The sequence below is a fragment of the Canis lupus genome, chromosome 20 (genome assembly GCF_011100685.1).
Source record: "Canis lupus familiaris isolate Mischka breed German Shepherd chromosome 20, alternate assembly UU_Cfam_GSD_1.0, whole genome shotgun sequence".
Lineage (NCBI taxonomy): Eukaryota > Metazoa > Chordata > Mammalia > Carnivora > Canidae > Canis > Canis lupus.
The window spans coordinates 8,434,567-8,455,856 of record NC_049241.1 but is presented as its reverse complement, the minus strand read 5'-3'; the positions used below and the strand labels follow the sequence as shown (position 1 = coordinate 8,455,856).

General features: G+C 44.0%; 2 protein-coding genes across 16 annotated transcripts in view; both read left to right on the top strand.

Annotated features, from left to right (window-relative positions):
• The first annotated feature begins 9,559 nt into the window (after window positions 1–9,559).
• Window positions 9,560–12,741, top strand: JAGN1 (jagunal homolog 1). 3 transcript variants are annotated; one of them, XM_038565704.1, is made up of 2 exons: window positions 9,560–9,635; window positions 11,788–12,741. In XM_038565704.1, exon 2 carries the CDS (start codon window positions 11,861–11,863, stop codon window positions 12,248–12,250), a length of 390 nt encoding a protein of 129 aa, XP_038421632.1. In that variant the 5' UTR covers window positions 9,560–9,635; window positions 11,788–11,860; the 3' UTR covers window positions 12,251–12,741. The 3 variants fall into 3 exon arrangements, with proteins under 3 accessions (XP_038421632.1, XP_038421631.1, XP_038421633.1); XM_038565703.1 differs by lacking the exon at window positions 9,560–9,635 and adding an exon at window positions 9,642–9,823; XM_038565705.1 differs by lacking the exon at window positions 9,560–9,635 and adding an exon at window positions 10,459–10,508.
• IL17RE (interleukin 17 receptor E) overlaps window positions 9,607–21,290 on the top strand; it is a 21,640-nt gene continuing 9,956 nt past the window's right edge. The window contains exons 1-8 of one of the 13 annotated variants that reach the window (XM_038565682.1): window positions 9,610–9,635; window positions 17,168–17,279; window positions 17,999–18,202; window positions 18,541–18,556; window positions 19,143–19,265; window positions 20,059–20,156; window positions 20,405–20,564; window positions 20,660–20,799. In XM_038565682.1, coding sequence (XP_038421610.1) covers window positions 17,217–17,279; window positions 17,999–18,202; window positions 18,541–18,556; window positions 19,143–19,265; window positions 20,059–20,156; window positions 20,405–20,564; window positions 20,660–20,799 — 804 coding nt within the window. In that variant the 5' untranslated portion in view covers window positions 9,610–9,635; window positions 17,168–17,216. The other 12 variants (XM_038565685.1, XM_038565681.1, XM_038565692.1 and 9 more) reach the window with 12 other exon arrangements.

The following is a 21,290-nucleotide window of genomic DNA, read 5'->3' as shown; positions in this document are numbered from 1 at the left end:
CTAAGGCTAGCTAAAATGTGTAGTGGTTAATAGTGAAAGATCTAACCCTTGATCCAGCAGTCCTACTCCTACATGTATTATCCAAGAGAAATGAAGATATATGTCCACGCCAAAACTTATACACAAATGTTCACAGTGTTATTCACAATAGCTAACAGATAGAAATAACTTGAATGCTCATCAGTTGATGAATGCATTTTTTAAATGTGGCATATCCATAAGTGGAATATTATTTGTCAATAAAAAGGATTACATGCTACTACATGAATAAACTTTGAAAACATGCAGAGTGAAAGAAGGCAGTCATAAAAGATTACATACATATTTGTATGATTCCAGCTGTAGGAAATGACCAGAATAGGCAAAACTATAAAGATAGAAAATATAAATTAGTGGTTGCTTAGAGCTGGGGAGGGAGAGAGGATGAGGAATGATTCTAATGGGGAGTGATGGGGTTTCTTTTAAGAGAGATGAAAATGTTCTAATCAATTAATCTAATCACAGTCCATTTTGGCGATGGTTGTACAACACTGAAAAATATATTTAAAATAATTGATTTGGGGATCCCTGGGTGGCTCAGTGGTTTAGCGCCTGCCTTCGGCCCAGGGAGTGATCCTGGAGTCCTGGGATCAAGTCCCACGTCGGGCTCCCTGCATGGAGCCTGCTTCTCCCTCTGCCTGTGTCTCTGCTTCTCTCTCTCTCTCTCTGTATCTCTCATGAATAAATAAATAAAATCTTAAAAAAATAATATAAAAATTATTGATTTGATCACTAGAGTAGGTGGACATGTGGTATATGAATTATATCTGCATAAAGCTGTTATTTATTTCTGCTTTTACAAGTGATACATAAAGTGTTATTTATTTTTTTAATGTTTATTTTTTTTCATAAAGTGTTTTTTTTAAAAAAAGAGTTCAAGGGGCATCTGGGTGGCTCAGTCAGTTAAGCATCTGCCTTCAGCTCAGGTCAAGATCCTGGGGTCCTGGTATCTAGCCCTGCTTCACTCCCTGCTCAGCAAGGAGCCTGCTTTTTCCTCTCCCTCTCCCTCTCTCTCTGCCCCGAACTCATGCTTACTCTCTCTTTCAAATAAATAAAATCTTAAAAAAAATAAAAAAACAAGAGTTCAAGCTCATCTTTTTTTCAGCTCAAGATGTTTCACACTGTGTATCATCAGTGTCCCCATCACCTGGACAGCTTGTTAAAATTTAGATTGCTGGGCCCCATCCCAGAGTTTCCAAGTCAGTATGACTGGGGTGGAGCCTGAGAAACCACTTCTAATAGGTTCCTAGGTGATCCTGAAGGTGTGACTGCTCAGGAACCTCACTCTTGAGCTAGAGGTCTAGCATTAGCTGTATGATGTAACTCTTCTAAGCCTCAGTTGGATCTGACAAATAGGGATTAAAAATAGCTCCTACCTCACTGGTTGTCATGAAGATTGAGATAATCATGAAATGTACTTACTGCACAATTTAGTGCATCTTTCGGGCTCAATAAATCACTCATTATTATAATTATTATTTTAAAGATTTATTTATTTATTTGAGAGAGTGAGATTGTGTGTGTGTGTGTGAGAGAGAGTGAGAGAGCAAGTGAGTGAGAGGAAGGGCAAAGGAAGAAGGAGAGAAGCAGACTCCTTGCTGAGTGTGAGCCAGATCCCAGGAACCTAAGACCACGAACTGAACTGAAATCAAGAGTCCTCATGGGGCACCCAGCTGACTGAGCCATCCAGGTGCCCCTATTATTAATATCTAAATCCCTTCCTCGAGGAGCTCCCAAACAGCCATCGTCCATTCATTTATTCAGCAAATATTTACTTGGCATTTACTATATGCCAGCCCTACGAGGAGGAAAGAAGCAGGAAAGAACCCAGCCTTGTTCTACACTTCAAGGAGCTGGCATTCCTAGGGCAGCGGGGAACTCAGATTCTGTACAAATATGCAAATAAACAAAAGGATTTCAGATAATGACATTCTAGGAAGAAAACAAAGCAAAGTGGTATGATAACAAATGGCTAGAGAACTACATTGGCCTGTGGGTTCAGGCAAGGACTCAAGGGAGAAGAACTTCGAGCTAAATCCTACTGCTGAGAAGCCAATCTTTTGAAGTCCTGGGGGAATGGTTAAGGCAAAGAAAACATCAGTACAAAGGATCTGGGATAGGAAGGAGCAGAATGAGGAGACAGGAACACAAGTCACTAAACTTGAAGGCAGTCCAAGAGCCAGAAGAGAAGTATAAACAAATACTTCAGAGAAGTTCTGGGGAACAGGTTGGGCCCCTCCCTTAGACACTCATCCCTCAAACATTTATTGAACATCTAACATGTGATTGAGTGTCAGTGGATGACTCAAAGCAGTCTGGTTCTGATGAACTCTCAATGCATCATGGAAAGCAGACTCAGATAAGGAAAAGGTAACTGCAAGCCAAAATCAAAGATCACCTGCCTTGGGGTAGAGGATGGCTCCATGAACCTGAGGATTCTTTACAGTACTTAGGAGAAGAGGATGGTTTTGAACCAATTAGGATTTATTTATTCAACAAGCATTTTCTTGAGGCTTTATACTATGCCAGGCACTCTGGGCTGCTGGGGACACAGAGGAGTCAGTTCTTGTCCCTATCTGGGGACCTCACATTCTAGTGGGAGAGGCAGATGTCTGAGCATGGTTCTTAAACTCTGAAGGGCCTAGAAATCATTTGAGATACCTTGGAGTGGAGAAAGACTCTAGCTATGACTCAAAATTGAGAAGCCATAAAAGAAAAGATTATGCATTGAATTACATTTAAAAAGTATTCTGAGGTCACCTGGGTGGCTCAGTCACTTAAGAGTCTGACTCTTGATCTCAGCTCAGGTCTTTTTATTATTTTCTTCTTCTTTCTTTCTTTCTTTCTTTCTTTCTTTCTTTCTTTCTTTCTTTCTTTCTTTCTTTCTTTTTTCTTTCTTTTTCTTTCTTTCTTTTTTAAAAGATTTTATTTATTTATTCATGAGAGACACAGGTAGAGTCAGAGACATAGGCAGGAGAAGCAGACTCCCTGTGGGGAGCCCCATGTGGGACTTGATCCCAGGACCCAACCTGAGCCAAAGGCAGATGCTCAACCACTGAGCTACCCAGGCATCCATGCCTCAACTTGGGTCTTGATCTCAGGGTGGTAAATTCAAGCCCCCGGGGGCTCCACACTGAGCATGGAGCCTACTTAAAAAAAAAAAAAATTCTGCATGTTCAACTTGTCATACCTGGGCAGAGTCTAATGACATACACAAATAAAGCTATATTGCAACTAATATAGGCAAGATGTTGATCTCCTCTCCCTCTTTCTCTCCCTCTCTCTGTCTCTGTCTCTCTCTCTTTCTCATTCTCTTCTTCCTCCTCTATCTATATATAAACTAAGACCAACAACATCGTAGAAAAATGAGCAAAGGATATGAACGCAATTCAGGGAAATGAAATACAAATGACCCTTAAACATATGAAAAGGCATTTAATCCCACTTACAGAAATTTAAAAAAAAGAAATAGAAATACAACATGAAACTACACAGAGATGTGATTCTTCACCCATCAGACTAGCAGATGTTGTTGGCAAACTGTGGGAAAGCAAGGAGTCACACACAATCACATATTGTTGGTGAGAATGTAATCCGTCTAACCTCTGTGAAAGACAATATGTCCAGATCTATGAAAATTACAAACATCATATATTCTTTGACCCAACAATACTAATTTTGGAATTCCAGACTATAGATCTACTTGCTCAGGAATGAAATGATAAAATGTACAAAATAAATAAATAAAATGTACTGAAGCTATGTTTGTAATAGCAAAATACTGGATATGATCCAAATATCCTACAAGCAAGACAAGTTAAATAAATTATCTTTTAGGGCAGCCCAGTGGCTCAGCGGTTTAGCGCCACCTTCAGCCCAGGTCATGATCCTGGAAACCTGGGATTGAGTCCCACGTAGGGCTCCCTGCATGGAGCCTGCTTCTCCCTCTCCCTCTGCCTGTGTCTCTGCCTCTCTCTCTCTTCTCTGTGTATGCTCATGAATAAATAAATAAAATCTTTAAAAAATTATCTTTTAATCATATAATGGAATAACACTAGGAAGCAAAAAAAAATTGAGGACGTTCTTTATATATTGATTTGGGGGAAAATCTCCAAGATATATTATTACATGGAAACAAAAAGCAAGGTCTTTAATAGTGTGTATAATACAGTACCCTCTGTATTTAAGAAAGAGTAGAACAAGAATATAACTTTACATTTGTTTGTCTGTGCTTTAAAAAAACTCTGGAAATAGATACAATAACATTAAAAAAAAAAACGAAAGTGTTTTCTTGGTTGGGGTGGAGTTGGGCAGACTGAGTTGAGACCTAGGAAGATGGGGAGCAGAGTTGAGAGGAGGAGTTTTCACTGCATGTATTTTTTTTTAAATCAGAGGACTTGGGGATCCCTGGGTAGCTCAGCGGTTTAGCGCCTGCCTCCCACGTCGGGCTCCCTGCGTGGAGCCTGCTTCTCCCTCTGCCTTATGTCTGCTGCTCTCTCTCTCTGTCTCTCATGAATAAATAAATAAAATCTTTAAAAAAAAATCAGAGAACTTTATTTTGATACAATTTGCTTTCACTGTAATCTTCTATATTGTATTTTGTACATTCAAAAACTTCATTCTGAGAAGGGGTCCCCAGGGTGCCAAAGATGTCTATGGTACCAAAGCAGTTACATATCACTGCTCTAGGGGTGCCTGGTTGGTTCACTCAGTACAGCATGTGACTCTTGATCTCAGGGTCATGAGTTCAAGTCCCACGTTGGGCATGGAGCCTACTTAAACAAAACAGAAAGAAACAAAAAAAAAATCTTGCTGCTGTAAATGATCACACCTTTTCATTATTGCCCTTCCCTTATGACCATTTGCATTTTAAAATAACAACTTTATTGAGATATAATTCCCATACCATAAAGTTCATCCTTTTAAGATGTACAATTCAGTGGTTTTTAGTATATTCACGAAGTTGTCCAACAATCATTGCTATATAATTGTAGAATATCTTTATCACCCTCAAAAAGAAACTGCATACCTATTACAATTAATCCCTTTTTCCTCCTGTCAATCCCCACTCTGCTTTTGATCTTTATGGCTTTGTCTATTTTGATAATTCATATAAATGGAATCACTCAATATGGGGTCCTTTATGACTAGTTATTCACTTAGCATAATATTTTCAAGGTTCACACACGAAGTAGTATATGTCCTTCCTCACTGCCAAATAACTATTTATGGACATACCACATTTTTTTATCCATTCATCAGTTGATGAATAGGGTTATTCACTTTTTGACTATTTTAGTAATGCTGCTATAAATGTTTTGTACAAATTTTTGCATAGATGTATGTTGGGTATATATCTAGGAATGGAATTGCTGGGCCATATTAGTAACTCTAATTTCTTTAGGTACTGTCAAGCAAATTTTCCAAAATAGCTGTACCATTTTACATCCCTACCAGTCATTGAGGGTTCCAATTCCTCACATCCATGGCAACACTTGTTATGGTCTATCTTTTTTATTTTAGTCATCCCAGTGGGTGTGGAGTGGGATTTCATAGAGATTTTGAAATGCATTTCCCTAATGACTAACGGTGCTGAACATCTTTCTATGTGCTCATTGTGCAGAAATGTATTATGTTGTTTGATTTCTAAACCACATAAATGCATTACCTAGTCAACATTTTATTTTTTTTAATTTTTATTTATTTATGATAGTCACACAGAGAGAGAGAGAGAGAGAGAGGCAGAGACACAGGCAGAGGGAGAAGCAGGCTCCATGCACCAGGAGCCCTACGTGGGATTCAATCCCGGGTCTCCAGGATCGCGCCCTGGGCCAAAGGCAGGCGCTAAACTGCTGCGCCACCCAGGGATCCCCCCTAGTCAACATTTTAGATTAAAAATAAAGAATCTCAGCCCAAATGATTTATTTGGGTAAAGGCAAGGCCTAGAGATATATGGTCTTTTAAAAAGATTTATTTATTTATTTATTTTAGAGAGAGAGCACACACACAAGTGGGGGAAGGGGCAGAGAGAGAACGAGAGAGAACCCTCGAGCAGAATCCCTGCTGAGTATAGAACCTCATGCTAGGGTTGATTCCAGGACATGAAATCATGATCCACTTATCTGACTGGGTCACCCAGGTACCCCAGAAATACATGCTGGGTGATTAAAAAAAAATTCCTGGGTGATTCTATCACAAATGGTCCTAAATTAGGCTTAACAAACACTGCAACTTACTGAGCGAGAGCCATGGGAGCTAATGTCGGAGCAGGTGAATTTTGCTGGAGTAATAAGATAGATTCTAAAGGGTCAGCAGAAGTTCCACAGGGCAAGAAAAGATTCTCAAGAGAGTATAGGGGGAGGAGACAGATACAAGCATACTTTACTTCATCATACTTCACTTTATTGTGTTTCACAGATATTGCATTCTTCTTAAGTTGAAGGCTCATGGCAACCCTTCATTGAGCAAGTCTGTCAACACCATTTTTCCAGCAGCATTTGCTCACTTCATTTCTCTGTGCCACATTTTGGTAATTCTTGCAATGTTTCAAACTTTTTCATTATTATTTTATTTATTATGGTGATCTATGATCAGTGCTCTTTGATGTTACTATTGTAACTGCTTGGGGGCACCACGAACCATGCCTATATAAGACAGAGAACTTCATTAACCAGCATTGCTGTGACTGCTCCACCATTTGGCAGTTTCTCTCCCTGTCTTCCTCTCTTCAGGCCTCTATATTTCCTAAGACACAACAATATTGAAATTAGGCCAATTTGATAATCCTACAATGGACTCCAAGTGTTCAAGTGAAAGGAAGAATCACAAGTCTCTCACTTTAAATCAAAAGCTAAAAATGATTCAGCTTAGTGAGGAAGACATGTTGAAAGTTGGGACAGGCTGAAAGCTAGTCCTTTTGTACCAAACAGCAAATTGTGGATGCAAAGGAAAAGTCATTGGAGAAAAGTAAAAGTGATACTTCAGTGAATACATGAATAATAAGAAAGTGAAACAGTCTTGTTGCTGATATAGAGAAAGTTCTAATAGTCTGAATAAAACATCAGACTAGCCACAACACTTCCTTAAGCCAAAGCCTAATTGAGAGCAAGGCCCTAATTCTCTTCAATTCTCTGAAGGCTGAGAGAGATGAGCAAGCTGAAGAAGAAAAGTCTGAAGCTAACAGAGGTTGTTCATGCGGTTTAAGGAAAGAAGCCGTCTCCATAACATAAAATTGCAAGATAAAGCAGCAAGTAGAAGCTGCAGCAAATTATCCAGAAAATCTAGCTAAGATCATTAAAGAAGGTGGCTAATGAAACAACAGATTTTCAGTGTATATGAAACAGCCTTCTACTGGAAGAAGATAACATCTAGGATTAAAAAAAAAAACATTTTATTTATTTGAGAGAGTGAGAGAGAAAGAGCATGAGCAGGGGCGGAGGGAGAGGAGCAGACTCCCTGCTGACTAGGGAGCCTGATTTGGGGAGTGGGGGGGGTGATCCCAGGATACTGGGAACATGACCTGAGCTGAAGGCAGACACAACCAACTGAACCACCCAGGTGTCCCCATCTAGGACTTTCATAGCTAGAGAGAAGTCAGTGCCTGGATTCAAAGCTTCAAAGGATGGGCTCTCTTGTTAGGGACTAGTGTAACTGGTGACTTGAAGTTGAAGCCAGTGCTCATTACCATTCTGAAAGTCCCAGGGCCCTTAAAAGTTATACTAACTCTACTGTGTGCTCTATACATGGAACAACAAATTCTGGATAATAGCATGTCTGTTTATAATGTGATTTACTGAATATTTTAAGCCTGCTGTTGAGACCTACTACTTAGAAGGAAAAAAAAAAAAGATTTCTTTCAGAATGTACTGCTCATTGAGGATGCACCTGGTCACCCAAGAGCTGTGGTAGAGATGTATGAGATTGATGTTATTTTCATGCCTACTAACACAAAATTGGATCAAGCGGTCATTTAGACTCTCAAGTCTTATTATTTAAGAAATACAATTTTCGGGATCCCTGGGTGACTCAGTGGTTGAGCGTCTGCTTCTGGCTTGGGTCGTCCCCAGGTCCAAGGATCCAGTCCTGCATCAGTCTCTCACGGGTAAATAAAATCTTTAATAAATAAATAAATAATAAAAAATTTTAAATGCCAAAGCTATAAATAAAAAAGGAAATTGTATTTCTTTTTTTTTTTTTAAGATTTTATTTATTTATACGTGAGAGACACAGAGAGACAGAGACATAGGCAGAGGGAGAAGCAGGCTCCCCGCAGGTAGCTCATGGACTCCATCCCAGGACTCCGGGGAACACGACCTGAGCCAGAGGTAAGACGCTCAACCACTGAGCCAGGTGCCACAACATTTTTACTTTTTAAATAGACTCTACACCCAGCGTGGAGCCCACCGTGGAGCCTGGACTCATGACCCCGAGGTCAAGATCTGAGCTGATAACCTAAGTCGGACACTCAGCCGACTGGGCCACCCAGGCACGCCCACATCCTTGACATTTAAAAAAAATGCAGTCTAGTTATCTTATAGAATGTCCTTCAATTTATCCTATTAGATGCAAGTTAAGGATTTTTGTCAGATATAGCGCGGAAGTGATGCCCTGTGCTCAGTGTAAGGGAAAGACAGATGTCAGTCTGTCTCATCACTGACCGAGTTAACTTCACTTCCTTGAGGGAGGGTGCACCCTAGGCCCCTCCCCCTGTCAAGTTACCAGTTTCTCTTTGCAACGATTAAGTCATCCACGGGGAGAGAGTCTGAGACTGTCAATCACGTGTGCTGCTGGGAGAGTTACAGAGCCCTTTTCTACTATCACTTCCCCGTCTGTAAAGTGGGGACAGCGATGTCTTCAGTTTAAAAAGGTGAACGTGGGATCCCTGGGTGGCGCAGCGGTTTGGCACCTGCCTTTGGCCCAGGGCGCGATCCTGGAGACCCGGGATCGAATCCCACGTCGGGCTCCCGGTGCACGGAGCCTGCTTCTCCCTCTGCCTGTGTCTCTGCCTCTCTCTCTCTCTCTCTTTCTGTGACTATCATCAATAAATAAGAAAATTAAAAAAAAAAAAGTTAAAAAAAAAATAAATAAAAAGGTGAACGTGGGATCCCTGGGTGGCGCAGCGGTTTGGCGCCTGCCTTTGGCTCAGGGCGCGATCCTGGAGACCCGGGATCGAATCCCACGTCGGGCTCCCGGTGCATGGAGCCTGCTTCTCCCTCTGCCTGTGTCTCTGCCTCTCTCTCTCTCTCTCACTGTGTGCCTATCATAAGTAAATTAAAAATAAATAAATAAATAAATAAATAAATAAATAAATAAAACCAGGAAATCCTTTATAAAAAAAAATAAAAAAAATAAAAAGGTGAACGTGCTGGAAGGCTAAGTGATATGGTCCGAGCAGATGGCAAAAAGACGCCATCCGTAGAGATTAATTTCTCGCGCATTCCAAAAAGGGAAGGCGTGGGGGCTGGGGGGAGGGAACCGCCGCCGCCGCCGAGCACGGGCGCGAGCGCGTGCGCGTGCGCGAGCGCGTAACCACAGAGTCGGTCCTCCCGAGACAGAGAGGCCGGAAGTTGTCCTCGCGAAACCTCGCGGCTGTGAGGGTGGGTAGCTGAGGCGGCTAACGGGGTGTGCAGGCGGCCTGGCCCGGTAGTCCCGGCGGTGGGTCGGCGTGAGGGGTCCTGGGGTTCTGGGCGGGGATAATGGCATCTCGGGCAGGCCCGCGAGCGGCCGGTACCGACGGCAGCGACTTTCAGCACCGGGAGCGCGTCGCCATGCACTACCAGATGAGGTATGAAGCGAGGCGAGGAGCACGGAGGCCTGGGAAGCGGCACGGGCCCGGCCTCAGGGGCTCACCCCACCCCGCCCGGCCGCGCGCACCTCCTCCCGGGACGGCTCGGGGCCCGGCCCCCACTTCGGGAAGCCCCTTCGCTCCCATAAGCGCCGGATCGCCCTGTGCCCCGGGAGGGTCCGGTCCCTGCCCTCTAGGCTCCGGAGTCTTGCGGTGCTGGCCTCGCCGTGGGACCTCGGAAACCCGGGTTTTAGTTGGAATTCAGTTTCCTCATCTGTGAAGGGCAAAGCCATCCACTATTTAGGTTTTGGTGAAGAATTAGCGAGGTAGTAATTCGTGTAAGTCTGCCCAATACATGGTAGCTGTTGTATTTGGGGCAATGTAGACCATAAAGTCCAGCCTTTCCTTGCCTAAAATGAATTTTAGGAACGCTCCCGCGGGGATTTCTACATTCGTTTATTCATTCAACAAAAATTTATTGCGTTTCTATCCATCAGGCATCTGTGCTAGGCACCGAGGATATGAGAGTAAGCAAAAGCAGATCTGGTCTTTGTTTGCATGTTATACCTTCAATAAAAATGTTTTTTGTTTTCTTAAAAAAAAAAAAAAAAACAAGGAAGCTGGTCCCTGCCTTCATGGAGCATGAAGTCTCCAGGTGACTGACTTCTCACCACCACCACTCCAGGTGACTGACTTCACCACCACCACCACCACCGTTGCACATTTTCCATAGTGAATATTTTTTAAATAAAGATTTTGAAAAGAGATTTTCTTTTCTTAAATCCATCAAAATCTCCCAGAATGTTTTTCACATCTTTCTAGAGTTTTGTTTTGTTTCAAGATTTTATTTATTATTCATGAAAGACAAGAGAGAGGCAGTGACACAGGCAGAGGGAGAAGCAGTGACACAGGCAGAGGGAGAAGCAGGCTCCACGCTGGGAGCCCGACGTGGGACTCGATCCCGGGTCTCCAGGATCACACCCTGGGCTGAAGGAGGCGCTAAACCACTGAACCACCCAGGCTGCCCCTCTTTCCAGAGTTCTGAAGAATGACAAAGAAGCTCTTTGGACCTTCATTTCATTCTTATCATTAGACCCCTGCCTGAAAGGATATCACCACACAAGTGTTTTGGTGACTATCCAGAGCAGAAACTGCCCTCAGGGGTGTGAAGAGGATACATAGAGATCCCGAGAGAATTAGAATAATAAGAGAGATATGTGCTTGCTTTGGCTATAAAATCTGCTCTACTGGGGAAGTATGGGCAGCCTGAGTTGTTTTCCTTGCTGCCAGTATCTTTCCTGTAGGCTATATTCTTACAATGCAGTCAAAGTCCTCTCTAAACACAGCTCTGAGTTACTCTTTTGCTTTTAATCTGACTCCTAGTCTTTGCAACTTCATATCCTGCTATTCCCCTTCCCACTACAAAGTATTCCTGCCACACCACCTGCTTTCCTGGAACACAATGCTTATGTCTTTTTGCCTGCCTGCTATTACCTCTAATTGGAATCCCAGCTCGACCTACCCTTCAGAGCCTAGCTTAAATATCACTGTCCTCTAGATAGCCTCCAGACATCCCATCCTAAGCTGAACTGATTACTCCTTCCTGTGATATTATATATCTGACAACATCTATTTACCAGAGCTCTTCCAGTTCATTTTCTAATTATTTTTTCTTTTCTTTTTTTTTAAAGTAGACTTCCCATCCCCCATGTGGATCCCAATGTGGGGCTTAAACTCACAACCCTGAGATCAAGACCTGAGCTAAGATCAAGAGTGGGACACTTAACTGGCTGAGCCACCCAGATACCTCTTATTTTTTCTTTTGTTCCTTGTCCCTAAGCCTCCAGGCAGGGATTGTATCTTAATCATATTTGTATCCCAGTGTCCAATATAGTTGCCTGGCATATAGTTGGTGTTAGAAAATTTTGAATGAAAGGTACTTCTTCCTCTGCTCTGCCCCACAGTGTGACTCTCAAGTATGAAATCAAGAAGCTGATCTACGTGCATCTGGTCATATGGCTGCTCCTGGTTGCCAAGATGAGCGTGGGACACCTGAGGCTATTGTCGCATGATCAGGTGGCCATGCCCTATCAGTGGGAATACCCGTATCTGCTGAGCATTGTGCCCTCTCTCTTGGGCCTCCTCTCCTTCCCTCGAAACAACATTAGCTACCTCGTGCTCTCCATGATCAGCATGGGGCTCTTTTCCATAGCTCCCCTCATTTATGGCAGCATGGAGATGTTCCCTGCTGCACAGCAGCTCTACCGCCATGGAAAGGCTTACCGCTTCCTCTTTGGTTTTTCTGCCGTCTCTGTCATGTACCTGGTGTTGGTGCTGGCAGTTCAAGTGCATGCCTGGCAGTTATACTACAGCAAGAAGCTCCTAGACTCTTGGTTCACCAGCACACAGGAGAAGAAGCGTAAATGAAGCCTGCCTGATGGACTCTTCTGTGGGGTGAAGCCTGGGCCTCCCACCGAAAAGAGTGAGAAGGTAGAGGAGCTGTTGTGAAATTGTTGGTGATTTTGGCAGCTAGTGCAAACTAGGCCCACATTCTGGAAAGCCCCTCCTATTGACATCAGCTGAAGTGGCAAAACTGTATTTAATTTATTCCTGGTTGGCTGGAACTGGGTGATCAACAACTATAAAACAAACTTCAGCTGGTTGAACTTAAGGCCCTTCAGGGTTTTTCTTTAAGACTGAGCGTCATCCTTGCCTCTTGGTCATTCTCTCCACTTTTGTCCATTACCCCTTAGGCATCAAGACCGAAGGAGATAGGGAATAAATCAAATTCTACTTTAATCTGTAGGTGGTGGGGCAGGAAACATTTGGGAGGCTCCCCCTGCAGTCTGTTGTCTCCACTGCAAAGCATTTTATTTAAAAAGAACTTCAATAAAGTTACAACTGCCTTCTCCACCCTGTGCCTTGTGTTGGGATTTGATAAATTGTGAAAGGTATGTTGCTTGAGTGGCCTTAGACATAAAGAGGCAGAAGTTTCCCAAGAAACCTGGAAGTAGCAGTAGAGATGTGAACTGGGCGTAAGGAACCTTAGTCATAGTAGCAGCCCTGCTGCTGATTGACAGAAACTAGCATGGGCCATAGATTTTAATCTCTCTACCTGTAAAATGGCCCATCCTCATCCTGCTTGGATTATGGGCTCTTCTTTTGGTAAGATATTCATGTTTATTATTCAGTGTTAACAGGTTGTCATTTATATGTCTAGTAATATATTAATGGTATCCAAAAGAATTTTAAAGTATCCCTGCATGTAATCTGGGTGAAATATGATATACATGTGAAACAACTAATAAACATGCCATCTAATGATATGGAGCATTTTTAACTTTAAAAATGGAAGTGGGAAAGAGATCTGTGAACTAAAGGCCCTCTTCACGCCTAAAAGTCTGACACAGTAAATATTGCAGGAAAGATGTGTGTCCCTTTGATCTTGTCCTCTTGACTTTATAGTCTCTGGATGGTTTCTGGATCTCTTAATTGCAGACTTCTACCCTCTCAAGGGTTCTAGTCCTTTTTCCCCCAGTACTTTTATTCTATAAACATTAGGCCTATACTCAGTCATTCTTAGATCTGGCAGTAGTTATACTGCAAAACTTCTTCCTCTGCATGTCCTGTCATCTCAAACTCTGTGTGTCCCAAATTTAACTCCTTGTTTTCTACCTTATACCCATATTTCCTGTATCCCTGTGTGCAACTGAGTATAACAAAAGCACAGCTCAGGGCACCTGGATGGCTTATTGGTTGAACATCTGCCTTTGGCTGAGGTCATGATCCCGGTCGTGATCCTGCATCAGGCTCCCCACAGGGAGCCTGCTTCTCCCTCTGCCTATGTCTCTGCCTCTCTCTGTGTGTCTCTCATGAATAAATAAATTTTAAAAAGCACAGCTCTAGATCATCAAGTCTCTACTATGTGCCATTGTTTTTTGAATAAAATACCTTAATCTCTTTCAGACATTTGTGAGGTATGATTTCAGTGCACTTGCATTATCTTGCATTATCTCCCAATACTCTCACAGTCTTTCTCAGTCAGTAGAACCTCATGAATTCCCATATTGCTTTCATGTTTTCCCAGTTTGCTTAAAAATTTCCCTTTTATACCTTTATATGCCTTTATTACTTATCCTTCAAGATTCAGTTTACATGGTAATTTGGGAGCCTTCTGGTTGCTTCAATTCAAAGTGTAAGAGTTCTTTCTTTGAAATTGGGTAGCAGTTTTATTTTACCTCTTATTGACAGAAGTATTTGTTTACATGTATTTTCCTTACCCCTTGCTCAGTACCTGATACATGGTGTGCCCTTTATTGAATAAAGTAACTTGTCCTACTGTAAACTGAAGACGGGATGTATTGCACAGAGGGAAGAATTAGACTGAGGCAGGGGTAGAATTTGGAGAACAAAGGAAAGCAGATGGAAATGTGTGGGTAATGGAATTATGTCCACCAGGCACAAATTGCTAATTTTCAAAGAATTGGGATGAAAAAAATTTTTAAGTTAAACTTTTTTTGTTTGATTATTGGAGTGATACTTCAGTCTTAGAGTGCTTTCAAAGACCCACTATGGAAATTACTGTCAATGCAAAAAAAAAAAGCCAGTTGATTTACTTTAGGTTTCTACTTGTTGGGTTATTGGGATTCTGCTTTTCCAATCATTTTTTTCCTACCTCATGGTTGTAGTATTCCCTGAAGCAAACAAGAGTTTTGAAAGAGATCTTGATTTAGTGGGAAGACCATTGTATTTGGATGGTGGAAGATGGGTTCGAGTACCAGCACGCCTAATTGAATGGCTAAGATCAACACTGCCTATTTCACAGGACTGTTTTGAAGATCAAATAAGATAAAGTATTATGAAAGTGTTTCGTGAACTATGTAACACTTTATAAATGTGTGGAAAGGTTCTTCCCTAGTGTTTGCAGATCTCAACTATAGGCATTGGAGGGACCCTTAGAGAACACCTAGTGCATGAGAAAGGCAGTGTGGCATAGTGGAATGAATTTTAGCTTCTAAAATTAGATTGACTTAGGTTGGAATTATGCCTTTTGCCTTGAGCAAGATACTTGAATCTCTGATTTGATTTGACAAAAGGGGATCATCCTAGCTACCATCGTAGCTACCAGGATTGTGAAGATTAATTAAAATAATGTATATGAATAGTACATAGCAATACTATTAAATACCAAAGCAGTACTTAGTAAATACCCAAAATCCCTTTTCTTGACAAGCATTGCTAACCTCCCCCTTTCAGACTGGGAGTCCCTATCTCTTCTCTTGGGCATAATCTCTTGCCTTGGAACTCTGGAGGTTGATCCCTTCTGGGAGAGCAGAAGTAAGGAAGGAACACTCTTCCACTCTTGGTTTGCACTGGTCTGGTCTAACATGTTGGCCCCACCTGCCTAAGTTCCCCTAACAAGAGCCCCAGTTGCCCCAAGGGACTTTAGGAATCAGCCATGACAGAAAGAGGCTGGAGTTGCTGCATGATCTGACCAGAGTCCATGTAAGGGTAAGGCTCAAGAAACAGCTGTCTAAGGCCCCCACAGCGTGCTCTCTATCTGAGCATGTGCAGGGGCCTGCCAAGACTTCCTGAGTTCCTGGCTTGGTCCCCAAGTAAAGGTTATTAGAGCTAGAGCATGAAGTCTGGGTCAGCTCATTCAGACACAAACCGCACGTTAAGACAGGCTTCGGCCATCTTCCAAGAAGACAGGGCTCTGTGCTGCAGTTGACTTTTACTCCACCTAGCCATCTTCTATTCCAGCCACAGTTACACCTTCCTTGTTGACTCTTCCCCAATAATCCCTATTCATCTGGAAGTCTGACCATTAACTCACTATCATAAGACCTACTTTTCCTATGTTCTTTCTAACTATTCCAAATTCTCCCTTCGCATTGTTAACCCTACCAACTACGTTGCACTGCTAAGTCGAGTAATTCTGTGGTCTCTAGGACCCAGAAACCCTTCACCCTCCCACAGATTTCCCCAAGTTGTGTGTCCTGGCCAAAAGACGCAGTGGTGAGTCCCAGCTCTCCATCTCTGTGTTTGGACAAGTTACTTAATCTGCCTAGGGTTTTCCAGTCTGTAGAATGGTTTTAAAAGACTGTCCCCCCCCCCAAAAAAAAGACTGTTCCCCCCCCCCCCAAAAAAAAGACTGACCTCAAAATGAGATAATGTGGGCAAAGCACACAGGCCTAGAGTCTGATAGTAAGAGTTTAGCAAATCTTAAACTGATTCCCTACTCTTTCCCAGTACCTGAGTTCTCCTGCAGTGCTTTTTACCCTAAATAATTTTTTAGGTCCCATAATCAATAGGCAAGCCAGCAGGACAGTAAATAAAACACAGACCTTCTTTTCTTTCTTCTTTCCCCCTTTCTTCCTCATCTTTTTTCCTTTTCCTTTTCTATGCTCTCATTTTTATTCCCTTTCCATTCTTTATTTCTTTTGTATGTGTGAATATGGGCCCTGTTCTGTCTTTTCTGTTTCTCCTACCATACGTTAGCCAGGGTCAGGGAGCAGTTAAGGATATATTTTCACTGTGACAGATCAGAAGATACAAAGAGGTCGAAAAAGAGAAGTATGTGAGAATGGAACCAAGTTTCTCGCTTTATGCCCTCAGCATTGGAAAATGCATTATTAATGTAGATCTAAACTACTGTGGATTAGGTAAAGATTGAGGGGGAAGACCCCCTAACCTGTCCTTAGTATGGCCAGACCTTTTTCTTCCTTGGTAACTTACCGATCTATTTTTGCAGTGATAGGCTCCAAGGCCAAAAAACAGACCTGTGCCAGGCAAACCTTTTTCCCAGGAAGAGGGTAATGAGACAGGGGGAAGAGAGACCGTAGGCTGGTAGAAATGAATTGTGAGAGGTTGGCAGATTTGGAGCTCCCTGGATAGAGACCTTGATGAAATCACTCTTCTTCCTTATTTATCTCTTTATAAAAATGAATAATTCTCACTTTCTCATAAGTTGATTAAATGGATCAAATATGAAAGTGCTTGTCAAATGTGAAGCAGATAAACTGTTGCTTAGATAAAATGTATCATTACTTGCAGTTATTCAACTACAAAGCACCCATTTGTTGACATCCACTGCTAGGCATTGGAGAACATAAAGAATAGGAAAGGGTCCTTATCTTCTAAGGAACTTAAAAGCCAGAGGGTATTTTTAGGATAATGAGTACAATGGGTCTTCAGACAGTGGACCTGAAGACTTAGGAACTAGAATTGGCTTGAAGAAGGCTAGGGTCAGACTACTGAAAGGGGCAGAGGGACAATAACAATATCAAGATGACTTAACCCCGTAGGTGTGCCCTGAACTTGTTTTCTATGTGTGTCACCAAGGTAAGGACTGAGCAGTTCAAGTGCTCCATGAGCAGGAGGAAGCTGTGGGATGATGGGGAGGGTCCCCACAAAGCCTGGAGCCTCGTCAGCATCGGAAACCACAGGAAACCAGGTCAGTGCGTGGGGCCTGCTCCCACAGCTCCAGGGCTCAGCTGTGTGCTCTGGGGCTTTCTGAGCAGCCGGTACTGATTAGAGGATTCTTGAAGTTGGAGGCCCCTTTGGCATGGAGCCTTTTACCCAGAAGAGCTGGGTGGAGAGAAAAGGCTGGGCTATAGTCTTGAGGGTCAGCCAGGTGGGGAACAGGAGGCATATGGGAGCATGTGAGGTCTATGTGCATCCTACAGGGACTTTTTGTCGTTCTGCTCAACTCTAAATGGTGCCTCAGGGACACAAAGGGAAGTGTGTCCCTTATGGTCACAGCTATCTCCAGACCCCATTGCAGAACAGTGCTTAGTAGTTCTGTTAATTCTCTAAGTGAGGGGATGAGACCCATCTCCAAGGAAGCTCTAAGTCCAAGAGCATTAGTGGGCGGGTCAGATGTACTGGGTGTTGGCAGGAGTAGGAGGGGTTAGGAAGTGGGGACAGCCTCCATTCCCCTAACTGGCCTCTTTCCTGTTATTTCTCTGCCTGAGCTGTAGCCCCTGGCCCTCCAGGTGGGAGCGGCAGGGTTTTCTTGGGGAGAGGGAGCTCTGTCCCTCCGCTAGGAGAAGAAGGAATGTGGCTTGGCTGGCTGGTTAGGATCTAGGATCTAGGAGGAGCTTTGGGGCAGGGCGGGGCAGGGACAGGCAGAGGCGACGACTCCTGCTCCCTGTGCTCCCCGCTGCTGCTCAGCAAGGCTCTGCTGCCCACCTTCAGGCTGTGCAGCCATGTCCTGGGCACTCTGACCCCACGGAAGCCCATGGGGAGCCCCAGACTGGCAGCCCAGTGCCTCCCTCTTCTCCTGCTGTTTATTGGCCTCTCTGCCTCCGCCAAGATTGGCCGCTCCTACCTGCCCCGCTGGAGCACCCACTGTCTGCTGGCCTCCCACATGGTAAGGTAATGCTGCTGTTGCCCAGTGGGGACACTTGCCTGCCAAGCTGGTGAAGCTCCCCACTCCTCTGCCTGTCCTCTCATGTCTTCCAAGGCCCTGTGCCCTGGTGCAGTCCCCGTATGTCCTCTATATGGTCTTGGAGGGGTAGCAAAGGTTCTGGTGTGCTGAGCGCCTGGATGGGGTAGAGCTGGGAAAAAGAAGAGCCACAATGGATGAGCTATTAGCTTATGGGCCTTGGAATTAGATGATTTGAGGCAAGGACCACAGGGAGAATGTCCCCCATATAGGAATCTCTACTAATAATTCTTTCCTTTCTTGCCCCTACTGGGCCCTGTGCCTTCAGGAAGACACTCTCACTGGTGAGTCTCATTCCGTGCCCTACTTCTCTTTTGTGTCCCTTGTTCCAGACCCCTGGTGAACTTTCCATTCTAATTTTTGGTTCTCGACTTGGGAAGGAGCATATCAAGGAAAAAACATGGGGTTTAGAATCAGGACAAGCCTGGATTTGCATTGTAGTTCCTCCACATACTCCACAGTGGCTTCAGGCAGTGCACTTAGCCCCTCAGACTCCCTGTTTCTGAGGGGTAGAGCAGCATAGTGAACAGGATTGTACTGTGAAATCTGTTGCCCCTGAGGGGCAGGGGGGAATTAAAGGAGAGACAGGATAACCTCTAGGCATTCCCCCTTAACAGGTCCCTCCCTCTTGTCAGTGATACAACCATGATCCTTCACATCTTAGGGTCCCTTGCTGGTTTGCAAATCCTTTTCCCACATGCTATCTTACTTGATCTTGACAACAGTCCTACTTTATGAATGAGGAAGCTGAGGCTTTGATAGGTCAGTCATTTGCCCAGAGCCACACATCTCAGTCTCAAGTACAACTTGTCTGAGGCAGGAGGGACCTCCTTGGATTCTACCATTTGATTTTCTTTTCCTCTTTCCCAGGAAGGTCTGCCTGTATTCCTTGCCATACCCAGTTGGCCCTTCCTGTGTCCCTAAAGCCTTGGTGTGTTCAGCTCTGGCTCTGCCCCTATTATTTGTGCCTGCATCTGGTGTCAGATCCTTCAGGTATGAGAAACAGCCCTTTGGGCTATTCTCAATGGAGATGTGCATTAGGGGTGTTTTGGGGGTCCCCAGGCTGAGGAAGGTGGGACTTACCCTCCTAGAACAGATGTCTCTCCTGTTGTCAACCTCAACAGAGACAGGTCATCCTCAAATAGGAGACCACGACTGATATTCATGGGTTCAGCCGTATCATTTTGTGAAGGTGTTTCTCCTTTCTACTGGCACCAATGCTTGAGATCAAATTGTTTTAGTTCTGTGAGTTTACTATTATTACCTTCTCTTTGCGAAGTAAGGTCTTTCTTATTCAACTCTATATTTTCATTGCCTAGTTCAGTGCCGGCACATACAAATTCCCAAACACTGCTTAAGAATCAGCAGTTTCTAATTTTTCACTGTTGTAAATAATGCTACAATGGACATTTTTTAAAAAGATTTTATGTATTTATTAGAGACAGAGAGAGAGGTAGACACAGGCAGAGGGAGAAGCAGGCTCCATGCAGGGAGCCTGACGTGGGACTTGATCCTGGGTCTCCAGGATCACGCCCTGGGCTGAAGGCGCCACTAAACCTCTAAGCCACCTGGGCTGCCCAACAATGGACATTTTTGCCTTTTTCTCTACCTAAGGAATTAGTCCTTTTTTGACTGTATCATAACTTTCAGGACTAAAGAAGCTTGATACCATTACCCTCCATGATATGAAATGACTTACTGTCTAACATCAGACCACATTTCCAGATAGGGGAGGGGCAGTGAAGGCCTGGATAGTAAATTGTTAACTATGTCCTTTCCTGCACAGGCCTCCGGGGGGGTTGGTTCTACCTCCTGGTGCAGAAATACAAAAAGTCACATAAGTTCCGGTTCTGTAGGAGACACAAGATGCCAGCATATGCTCAGGTACTCCCCTTGCCAGTTCCAGCTCTGCCCTATGCCTCCCAGCCCTTTCCTTTTTGGCCTCCCATTTTGTTCTCTAGCCCTAGGAAAGACAGAAAGCATGGCGATGAAGTAAAAACTATTCTGTCCACTACACAGTTAGGGACACCGAGGCCTAAAGATTGAGTGACTTCCTGGGGTGCCCCAGGTTCCAGAAGCAGGAATAGAAGCCTAATTCCTGGCCTAAGGCCACCCATGTTCTCTGCCCACAGAGGAAGCTGATGAGTAGCTGTTGTCTGTCTGAGAAGGGTCATCACATTGCTGTCCCCTCCCCAGACATCTCTCACAAGGGGCTGCGCTCTAAAAGGACCCAACCTGCAGATCCAAAGGCAGTGGAAGATCTCCCCAGACCCAGCTCACAAAGGCATGAAGGTAGGCATGGGGTATGACCAGAGATGGGTGCAGCCAAGTAATAGTGCCTGCGCATAGGCCAAGAGACAAGGCTACCAGGTCCTCGTCCTCTCCAGGGCCCGAGTTCTCCTTTGATCTGCTGTCTGAGGCACGGGCTATTCAAGTGACCATTCCTCCAGGACCTGAGGTCAGCGTGCGCCTTTGTCACCAGTGGGTACTGGAATGTGAAGAGCTGAGCAGTCCCTTTGACACCCAGGTATGGAGTGTCATCTCCCTTTAAAAAGCCAGATCACACAGCTCTGGAGCATAAAGGTCCTCACTGTTGTATCTGTGGGGAGACCAAGGCCCGGAGAGGGACAGGCATTGTCTGAGACCTCCATACAGATCTGAAGTGCCTAGCATTAAACCTTCTCTGGATAAGACAGAAAATGCAGGAGTCTTTGTCACCTGGGAGGAGGGGATGGGAAAAGGCAGGCAGAGACTTGGAGCAACCATGAATGCCTAGCAGAGAAATGAATACAGTGTATATCCCCGGAGAGAAGAGCCTCTAGCGAGATTCAGGTTGCATTAAGAAGCCTTTTCAGTTCCCCCAAGAAGCAGTCACATCTGTCTGGGTCCCCTTCCATCTCCCTCCTTTCGCTGTTCCCCCTTGGAGAATGTGATGTCGTCCCCCATTCACTCAGCCCAGGCCTAATACCTCCACTTCAACCTCCAGATGCCCTGGTATGTAGCTGATACCATCTACAG